Genomic DNA, 11164 nt, shown 5'->3' with positions numbered 1-11164 from the left:
TCATTTCATCATTTTCATTATTATCATTATTTTCAATGTTTTCTTTCATTTTTTCTTGGTCAATTCGAAGTAATACTATTTTGTTACTATTCCTAATACTAATATTTGCTAATGTTCTTTTATTGTATTATTCAAATTAACATTTTAAAATAGACCAGAACATGTTTTTCTGATTTAATTGGTTGGATATTCATTTCAAGACCTTAAGACATGTTTAAAGCTGATATTAAGTGTTATATGAAGCTTTTAATCCCTTCAGTACCAGGACGCTTTTCCATTTTCATTGTGGTGACTATTTGGTGATTTTATGCAGCTTCAGAAACTCAAGGGGATTAAAATGGTGAAGACTGTGGCCATTAATCTTCTGCCCTCCATAGACCCTTCCTAATGTCAATAAAATGGTCTAATGGTACACAAATCTCAAGATAATAATGTGTCAGTACTGAAGGGGCTGAAATAGTGAAGACTGTGGCCATTAATCTTCTGCCCTCCATAGACTCTTCCTGGTGTCGATAAAATTGATTGATTGATTGATACATTTATTGCTATTAATAATGAAACACAACAAAGGAGGAGGATTGACCTTGCCAGCCAGCCCCCGTGGACAAAGACACAAGGGTAGAATATCAAGAATATGAAAATAAATAAATACCACTCCATATTTCTTTTAAACAACAATCAACCACAACATTATCTCATAAACTCTAAGGATAACACAATACTTACGTCCAACACCAGACACCTTTCAGTAGAATTTCTTTCCCATGTTACGTAGATATAAACTATAATTAAACCATTTCATAATTTTTTAAACAATAATTAGCCACAACATAATCTCAAAACCCTGCAAAATAACAATCATTCACCATGTGGACAAAATAGTTAGCCCAAACACGAGACATCTTTCAGTATTATTTCTCTCCCATGTTACTCCATATTACGTTGATAAAAACCATAAATAAACCATTTCATATTTTCCAAACAATAATTAGCCACAAAATAATCTCAAAATCTCACAAAACAGCAGTCACTCACCATGTGGACAAAATAGTTAGCCCCGCGGTCACCAAAACAAAGATGGCGGGAGAGGAGGCGAGTGTAGCCGCGGCCTTCGACAAATATTTGGCCTTGTACCGGGAAATAGAGGCCTCCACACTGCCCACCGTGGACCCACACCTGCAGGTAAGGGAGCGGTGCCCCTGGGATAGGTTAATTAAGGGTAACAATACCTGGGTCACCTTCAAATGACGAGGGAATTACGGGGTGTTTTGTTTATTATTTTCATTTATTTAATTTTTTTCTAGATGTGTGTTTGTTTTGTCTCTTCTTTTATTTTTTGTTTCCAGGTGTGCGAGTTTTTTTTTTTTTTTATGAAGTTTCTGAAGTTGTAGAAAATCACCAAATAGTCACCAGAAGGAATAGAGATACGAGATTTGTGTACCATTAGACCATTTTATTGACATTAGGAAGGATGTATGGAGGGCAGATGATTAATGGCCACAGTCTTCACCATTTTAATCCCTTCAGTACTGGGACACATTTTTACCTTGAGTTTTGTGCTCCATTAGACCATTTTATTGACATTAGGAAGGGTGTATGGAGGGCAGAAGATTAATGGCCACAGTCTTCACCATTTTAATCCCTTCAGTACTGGGACACATTTTTACCTTGAGTTTTGTGTACCATTAGACCATTTTATTGACATTAGGAAGGGTGTATGGAGGGCAGAAGATTAATGGCCACAGTCTTCACCATTTTAATCCCCCACATGAGTTTCTGAAGCTGTACAAAATCATCAAATAGTCACCACAATGAATATGGAAATATAAGTTTTGGGTGTTGGAAGAAAAAAGAAGAAAATAGGTTAGATTATTGTTATTGGGTTGGGTTGAGTTTGGATTATTTAGGATAGGGGTTACACTGGGTTAAGACATTTTTTTATTTCTATTTTTTAACGAGGAAAAAAAAACAATTACACTTTTTTTTTCTTCCTCAGCGAAAAAAAATTCAAAAAAATACGTTTCCTTAATTTTTTTTTTTTTTTTTTTTTTTTTTGTGGGTTAAGTTAAATAAAGAAAAAAAGAAAAGAGAAAGAAAGAAAGTTGAGGTAAGGCCACTCATTTAAATTAAGTTAGGTTGGATTTGGGATAATGTTAAATTGGGTTAAGTTAGGTTTGAGTCCAGTCAAGTTAGGTTAGGATAAATTAAGTTAGGTTAGTATAGATTGCCTTAGGTTAGTTGTGATTAGTTTAGGGTAGGATGGGCTAGGTTAAGTTAGTTTAGGATGGAATAGGCCAGGTTGTGTTGGGTTAGGTTAGGTTAGGTTATGATTAGGTTAGGTTGGGTTGGGCTAGGTTGGATTGAGTTAGGTTAGATTAAGGTTGGGTTAGGCTGAGTTGAATTAAGTTAGGTTGGGTTGTGTTAGTTTGGGTTAGGTTAGGCTGGGTTGGGCTAGGTTAGGTTGAGTTGTGTAAGGTTGGGTTGGGTTGTGTTAGGTTCATTCCCTCATGTTGGTGTGAAACTTACATTTTGTCCTGCTACCATTTTTGTCAATGTTTGTGTGTGTGTTCGTTCATTCATTTATTTTTTTAGTTTATTTATTTTCTTATTTGTTTTTGTGTTTTTTATTGATTTCTATTAATTCTATATCTTTTTATTTTTTACTCCTTGTGTCTGTCTGTCTGTCTGTGTGTGCATTCCTTATTAATATAAATAAATAAAATGTCTGTTTTACATATATTAATGAAGTAATATCTCTCTCTCTCTCTCTCTCTCTCTCTCTCTCCCTCTCCCTCCCTATCTCCCAACAGTCTCAAATCAAGACAGCCATCGCCGGTCTGATCCGCACCACAGTCGTAGCCTCAGAGACCGGCATTTTTAGCACCAACGAGACCCTGGATGACCTCCCCACCTCCTCCATCAAGCTGCTGCTCCTCCCGGCACTCCTCGGCACCCTGACACTCAAACGTACAGACACAGACAGGCCGGAAGTGTTAAGACTTGCCACTGTCTATCTGAGGGATTTCCTGAGACGGTGCTCTGAGTATGGGGTGGTAAAGGGATGTTTTCAAGAGGAGGAGGAAGAGGACGAGGAGGAGGAGGAGGAAGAAGAGGAAGAGGTGGTTAGAGGTGGTGGTGGTGGTGGTGGTGGAAGGTCTAAGCCAAGTCCGCAGGTTTGTGTGTGTTTTTTTTTTTTTTTTTTCGTTTTTTCATTTTCTCTCTCTCTCTCTCTCTCTCTCTCTCTCTCTCTCTCTCTCTCTCTCTCTCTCTCTCTCTCTCTCTCTCTCTCTCATGTTTTCCTTGCTAAAGTTACTACTACTACTACTGCTACTTACTAAAAACACTTTTCTGTATGTATGTATGTATATCTTAGCATAGATCATTTAAATATGCAAAATATAAGATAACACACACACACACACACACACACAGGAAAAAATGACAAACTGAACTAAAATAAACAAAAATCGTGCTTATCGACTTAATTTGCAACGATAAGAGAGGAAAACGAGGAACCTTGCGTGTGTGTGTGTGTGTGTGTGTGTGTGTGTGTGTGTGTGTGCCTAATCTAATGTCCCCCCCTTTCCCCATCAGGAGCTCCAGGCCATGGCAAGACAGAGGCAGGACAAGATTCAGCGTTTCCGAGAGAAGAAGGAGCTGGAGGGACGGCTGGCTGAGCTGCAGAAGGCGCTGGAGAAGAAGGGCCTGGATGAGGATGTTTTGAGAGAGTACCAGCTTAAACTAGTGAGGAAATTTGTGTATGAGAGGTAGGTGTGTGTGTGTGTGTGTGTATTTACCTAGTTGTAGTATTCCAGGGCCTGGGCTTTACGCTGGTGTGGCCCCGTCTCCATATCTACACTTATCCAATTTTTCTTTCAAACTCTGCACACTTGTTGCTGACACCACTTCTTCATTCAAACTGTTCCAAGTCTCAACACATCTTTGCAGGAAACTATACATTTTAATATCTCTTAGACATCTGAGGGAGGTGGTGGCATAGTGGATAAGGTGGTGAGCGTGGGATCGGGCAGACGTCCACGCATAGGTTCGAATCCCACCACATACAGCCTTAAAACACTTTGCCATTTGTGGAGTGGTTTAAAGTTACCTACATGTCACCATGATACCCAGGTTCTAGGTGGTTACACTCAAGATGAGCTTGGGTGGTGATATGGGCCCTAATATGGGCACCACTATAATTAAAATTGCCTGCGCCACTAATGGGTGGAAGCTGAACAGCGCTTCCCATACACTCTTTAAGTGTGCCTACAGGCGCTATAGGCATTACCGGAAAAAAAAAAAAAATCTTCCCTTCCTCAGCTTCTTACTATGCGATCTTGTGCTTCGACTGGCATATTCTTCTCTCAGGAACAGATCAGATTCTCATTGTCCACTTGGTGTGTGTGTGTGTGTGTCTGTGTGTGTGTTAGATAAGGCTAGTGTCTGTAAGTAAGTAGTTTGCATTACTATAAACACAAATAGATAAATGCAAACACAATGACACAGCTGTGGTCTGTCATGTGTGGCCTCCTTGACAGACACACTCAGTCAACATGTGCTTGGTGAGACCGCTTCACCACCACATGCACACTGTGGGACCTGATGGGTTTCCAGGCACATGGGTTCAAATTACAAGTTACAAGCTGCCGTGGTACAGTGGACCCCTGCGTGCTTTGGGGTCCGAGAGGTCTCTAAGCGCACAGGTTCGAATCCTGTCCACGGTTGGAGTGTAGGTTGGGCTTCCTCACTCAGGGCAACGGTTTCCTAGCGGGTGGGCTTTGAGGTAGGAGGTGCCATGAAAAATATCTCCTTTAGCCCAGAAGTTCCCGTGAAAACCCCACATGGTAGAAATAAATAAATAAATAAAAATCTTGGCTATGGTCTTAGTGTACGTAAGAACACAAGACAAGAAAAGAGGAAGCTACAAGAGGACATGTGTGGATATTTTTATTGTATATTTATTTATTTATTTATTTTCATGCAAGACAGTGGTCCGGCCAAGGGCAACAAAAGGCTAAAAATGATAGGCCTACTTCAATGCCAGCTCTTGTAAACTTCCAAATGTCTTGTGTAAAGCTATCTAACTCCATCTATCATCTCCATCCATTAACTTGTCTAATCTTTCAAAGGTCCCTATTGACTCACCCCTGACCACATGACCACTGGGACCATTCCACTCATCAGCCACTCCATCTGAAAACCACTTCCTTCCCATTTCTCTCCTAAACCTGAATTTCTCAAGCTTAAACCCATTATTTCTGGCTCTGTCCCCATTACTGATCTTGACCCTTCAGTAGCAAGACGCATTTTCTTATTCCTTGTGGTGACTATTTGGTGGTTTTCACAGCTTCAGAAACTCATGGGGGGGATTAAAATAGTGAAGACTGTGGCCATTAATCTTCTGACCTCCATAGACCCTTGCTAATGTCAATAAAATGGTCTAATGGTACACAAAACTTAAGGTAAAAATGTGTCCCAGTACTGAAGGGGTTAAAATAGTGAAGACTGTAGCCATTAATCTTCTGACCTCCATAGACCCTTGCTAATGTCAATAAAATGGTCTAATGGTACACAAAACTTAAGGTAAAAATGTGTCCCAGTACTGAAGGGGTTAAAATAGTGAAGACTGTAGCCATTAATCTTCTGACCTCCATAGACCCTTGCTAATGTCAATAAAATGGTCTAATGGTACACAAAACTCAAGGTAAAAATGTGTCCCAGTACTGAAGGAGTTAAACACAATTAAACCAGCACTTTCTCACAAAATAAAGCAAGAAATTGACTTGTGAGGATAGAGTATTGTTGATTTAGGATTTTTTGAAGTGTTATGTCTAAAAATGTGGATGTTAATGCTTGACCATGTAGTGTATAGAGGAAAGTGTTATGATTTGAATAGAATGATTAATTATTTTCTCTCTCTCTCTCTCTCTCTCTCTCTCTCTCTCTCTCTCTCTCTCTCTCTCTCTCTCTCTCTCTCTCTCTCTCTCTCTCAGTGTGGAGGAGCTGGATAGTGTGACAATGGAGAGACAAATGTTGAAGAAAATCTCTCTGCTTAAACTGAAAGATTCCACCGCCATCACCACCACCACCACCACCAAACCTGCTGCTCCTCTTAAGTAAGTGTGTATATACCTGCTTGTGTTTATCTAGTTGTATTTTACAGGGTTCGAGTGGGGCTCCTAGTGACCTGTCTCTATTTTTATCCTGCTTTTCCTTCAATTTGTGCACATTTTCTGCTGCTACAGTCTCTTCAGTCAGTCTGTTCCAAATGTCCACCGTCCTGTATGGAAAACTGAGCTTCTTAATGTTCCGCAGACACTGACTTTTCATGATCTTGCAGTGTCCTCTTGTTCAGCTATCTCTATCCTCCATCAGTGTTACCAGGTCTTGTCTATCTTTCTTTTCTATACGGTTCACTAACTTGTACATCATTATTAGGTCTCCTCTCTGCCGTCTATCCTTCAAAGTTGGCAGTTTCATTTCCCTCAGTCTTTCTTCACAGGGATCATTTACTTCAGGCAGCATCTTGACACCAGGTCTTTAGATTCTTTGTAGTTTCCTGATGTCTTTCTGCCTGTATGGTGCTGCATATTCCAGTGTGGGTCTTATCACTGTGGTTATTATCTTATCCATGTATTTGAACGCCACCCTGATGTTTGTTAGTCCTGTGTGTTGAACCGAGTAATCTGTTTGAGTGTGCCTTGTAAAATCACTCCTAAATCTTTCTCTTCATTCCTCTTCATTATAATCCATGTAGGTCTTCTATTTCTCTTACCCATTTCTGTTACATGGCATTTCCTGGCGTTAAATTCTTGTTTCCAGTTTTGGCTTCATTTCCCAGATGTTGTCAGTATCTTTCTACAATTCCATACAGTCATCAATCTTCCTTAATGCTCTCAAAAGCTTCACATCATCTGCAAACAAATTAATGTAGGTACTCAAGTTAAGTGGTGAGATAGAGGATCAAATAACAGAATTAGACACAAAGGGTGCATTCTGTATAAGTGAGGCTGTCAAGATGGGAGTGACTGGGACGTGTATAGAAGACATGACTGGTGTGTGGTGTACCAGAGTGGGTGACACCTGGAAGAGGAGGTACAGGAAGGCCAAGGGAGAAGTGGGTGGTGAATGTTATGGAGACCTTCGGGAGATAACTCAAGATAGAATGTGGTGGCCAGAGTTCATTGAGGGCCTAAGCATTCCTGAGGGTGCCACAGAATAAGATTAATTGATGTGTTGAAATTATGAAGACTATTAATAATTCTCTCTCTCTCTCTCTCTCTCTCTCTCTCTCTCTCTCTCTCTCTCTCTCTCTCTCTCTCTCTCTCTCGCAGGCCAATCCTAATCACACGCGATGCTTGCCAGAAGAACGTGTTTGGTCTAGGTTACCCAAGTCGTCCCACTATGACAGTAGAAGAGTTTTATGACCAGCGGGTGAAAGATGGATGGTGAGTGCTTATTTCAGGGTGTTTTAGTGTGTTTTGGGTGTGTTTGAGGGTGTTTTGGGTGTGTGTGAAGGTGTATGAGGATGTTTTGGGTGTTTTGAGGATGTTTTGGGTGTTTTGAGGGTGTTTTGGGTGTTTTGAGGGTGTTTTGGGTGTGTGTGAAGATGTATGAGGATGTTTGGGGTGTTTTTTAGGGTGTTTTGAGGGTGTGTGAGGGTGTTTTGGGTGTGTGTGAAGATGTATGAGGATGTTTGGGGTGTTTTTAGGGTGTTTTGACTGAAGGTGTTTTGGGTGTGTGAAGATGTATGAGGATGTTTGGGGTGTTTTAGGGTGTTTGAGGGTGTGAGGTGTTTTGGGTGTGTATGAAGGTGTATGAGGATGACACTTTTGGGTGTTTTAGGAGTGTTTTGAGGGTGTGAGGTGTGTGTGAAGGTGTATGAGGATGTTTTGGGTGTTTTAGTGTGTTTGAGGTGTTTTGGGTGTGTTTTTGGTGTTTGAGGATGTTTTGGGTGTGTTTGGAGGTGTTTATGGTGTGTTTGATAGTGTGTGAGGGTGTGTTTAAGTATGTTTGGGTGTGTATGGCTGTGTTTGGCAGTGTCTGAGAGCGTTTGGCAGTGTTTTAGGTGTGTTTTGGGTATGTTTGGGTGTGTTTAGGCATGTTTGAGTGTGTTTGAAATTGTTTGGCTTTATTTTAAGTATGTTTAAGCGTGTTTGGGTGTGTTTGAAAATGTTTGGGTGTGTTTGGCAGTGTCTGAGAGCGTTTGGCTGTGTTTTAAGTATGTTTGGGTGTGCTTGGAAGTGTTTGAGTGTGTTTTAAGTATGTTTAGATGTGTTTTGGGTGGTTTTGGAAGTGTCTGGCTGTGTTTAGGTGTGTTTGGGCATGTTTGGGTGTGTTTTGGCTGTGTTTGGGTGTGTTTGGCAGTGTTTGAGTGTGTTTGGCAGTGTTTTATGGACAGAGAGTGTGTGGGAGGGGTAATAAAATAATAGTCACCGAAAATAATAAAAAAAATTTGTTAGTGTCCAAAATGTTATGCTTATTTATTTATTTATTTATTTGTGGTAACTAAGAATTATGTCCAAGCTCTCTCTCTCTCTCTCTCTCTCTCTCTCTCTCTCTCTCTCTCTCTCTCTCTCTCTCTCTCTCTCTCTCTCTCTCTCTCTCTCTCTCTCTCTCTCCACAGGTTCCCAGACCCCAGGAGGAACCACGGTTGCCTTCAGGACCGCGCCACATTCACTCAAGAAGAGGAGGAGGCAGTGAAGGAGGAGGAGGAGGAGGAGGAGGAGAGGAAGGAGGAGGAAGATGACCCTGACAACTTGGAGAGGTTGAGAGAGAGGGATGAGTGGAGGGATACGCACAGGAGAGGCTGGGGGAACACTTTTAATAGGAGCTGAGTGGGATTAAAGAGGATTGAGTGTGTTTGAGTGAGATTAAAGAGGATTGAGTGTGTTTGAGTGGGATTAAGAGAGATTTGAGTGGGATTATAGGGGATTGAGGGTGTTTGAGTGGGTATAAGAAAGATTTGAGTGGGGTTTAAGAGTATTGATTGTGTTTGAGTGGAATTGTGTGTTTGAGTGGAATCTAGAACGATTTGAGTAGGGATGAAAGAGGATTGAGTGGGATTGGCTGTGTTTGTGGAATTGAAGAAGATTTGGGTGATTTTGAGCAGGAAAATTTAGGTGCGTTTGAGTGAGTTAAAAAGGATCCGATTGAGTTTGAGTGGGATTAAGGAGGATTGAAGTGGGATTAAAGAGGATTTGAGTGATGTTAAGTTGGATTAAGTGAATGAAAAAAAATTAAGGGTTTTTAGTGGGATTAAGTAAACTTTAAGTGGAATTAAAGATGATTAAGTTGGTTTAATTGGGATTAAGGATTTGAGTGGGATTGAGTGTATTTGTAAGGGATTAAGCAATATTGAGAAGGATTAGAGTCATTTGAAGATTGTTTTAAGTGAGATTGAAGAATATTTACATAAGATCAAGTTATTCTGAGGGGGATTCAAGTAAGAGGAAGTGTTTAATGTCGGATTTAAAGGGATTGAGGGGCATTAAGTGGTGTTGAGGTGATCTGGAGGCGTTCTGAGTGGGATTAATGTATTTTGAGAGGGTTTAAGTGGGATGGAGAAGTGTTACGGCAGTTTTGAGTGGGATTGAGGTGATATGAGTGAGAGAGAGGCGATCTAGAGGTGTTATTGAGTGGGAGGAAGGTAAGGGAAGCAGTTTTGAGTGGGGAATGAGAAATATGTGAGAGGAGAAGTGTTATATGTAAATTAAAGAGAGAGAGAGAGAGAGAGAGAGAGAGAGAGCTGGTGGTTGTGAAAGAGAAATAAATAAAGTAGATGAATTTGATGACTTGTTATTATTATTATTTTGTTTTAATGTTAGTAGTAGAAGTAGTGATAGTAGTAGTAGTAGTAGTAGTAGTAGTAGTTGTTGTTGTTGTTGTTGTTGTATTCATTGAAAGAGAGAGACAATAGTATGGGTGAAATTGTGTGTATATGTCATTGCATACAGTATGTTTGTATCACAGCAGAGACTCAATTCGTGTCACGCAGTACTATGTCCCAAGACACTCCCGCGGCCCCCTCCCCACACCCACCCACCCAGGAAGACAGATCACACAGAGAAGCCACACAACCTAACCTAACTTAACCCTCACCCACACAATTAAGAAGGCAACATCAAACAGGGACGCCACCTAACCTAACCTAACCTAACCTCTCACCCACACAACTAGGAAGGCAACAGATCACACAGGGATGCCACCTAACCTAACCTAACAACCCTCACCCACACAATTAAGAAGACAACAGATCACACAGGGACGCCACCTAACCTAACCTAACCTAACTCTCACCCACACAACTAGGATGGCAACAGATCACACAGGGACGCCACCTAACCTAACCTAATCCTTACCAGTTCATCCAGGAAAGCAACAGATCACGCAGGGACGCCGCACGCAGTATTTGGTCGAGTCTGGCACAAAGCTTTCGTCTCCCACCTCCCCTCCTAGTACTCCTGTCCTCTCTGTTAGTCTATCTCATTTCCTCTGAGTCATCTGACCGTTCTATTGCTGCTGTGGGAGACGACCGCTGTGTTTCTAAATCTGGTAACTCTTTCAGTGCCCACGCGTTTCCATATTCATTCTGCTTACTATTTGATTTTCTACAGCTTCAAAAACTTATGTGGGGATTAAAAGAGTGAAGTCTATGGCCATTAATCTTCTGCCCTCCATAGACTCTTTCTAATGTCAATAAAATGGTCTTATCGTATCCAAAATCAAGGTAGAAGTGCATCTCAGTACTGAAGGGTTTAATAGTGGTGTTCCTCAGGGTTCTGTCCGGTCACCCACTCGTTTCCTGTTATTCATCAATGATTGTGTAAGGCAGCGTTTCTCAGTCTGGGTGTTGGAGTGCTGACATCGGCTTTAGTGGTGCTGGGAAATGCTAAATAGTAAAATGCATGTCTGTAAAATATTCCTAACACTGGAAGACCACAAGAGATAGTTTTTGATACATGTATAGCTAGTGTGTGTATGTATGTGTGTGTAGAGAGAGAGAGAGAGTAGAGTATAGTGGTGTTAACAGTCAAAGCGCACCTCTTATTTTGCCACGCCAAACTTGTATGTGTGTGTGTGTGTGTGTGTTAATAAACTTTAAGCATATATTCCAGTGTGTTAAGGCATTTCACCCTGGCGATGGGAAGTGATGAATGTGTAG

General features: G+C 40.9%; 1 protein-coding gene across 1 annotated transcript; it reads left to right on the top strand.

Moving 5' to 3' along the window:
- Positions 1 to 1046: 1046 nt before the first annotated feature.
- LOC123509219 (immunoglobulin-binding protein 1-like) lies at positions 1047 to 9791 on the top strand. The gene is made up of 6 exons (XM_045263418.1): positions 1047 to 1182; positions 2811 to 3173; positions 3595 to 3767; positions 5994 to 6116; positions 7335 to 7448; positions 8627 to 9791. Exons 1-6 carry the CDS (start codon positions 1078 to 1080, stop codon positions 8835 to 8837), a joined length of 1089 nt encoding a protein of 362 aa, XP_045119353.1. The 5' UTR covers positions 1047 to 1077; the 3' UTR covers positions 8838 to 9791.
- The last annotated feature ends 1373 nt before the right edge of the window (positions 9792 to 11164 follow it).

The sequence above is a fragment of the Portunus trituberculatus genome, chromosome 26 (assembly GCF_017591435.1).
Source record: "Portunus trituberculatus isolate SZX2019 chromosome 26, ASM1759143v1, whole genome shotgun sequence".
In the NCBI taxonomy this organism is placed as follows: Eukaryota; Metazoa; Arthropoda; class Malacostraca; order Decapoda; family Portunidae; genus Portunus; species Portunus trituberculatus.
Note: the sequence above shows the minus strand (reverse complement) of the source record. Positions and strands in the feature narration are given on the sequence as shown.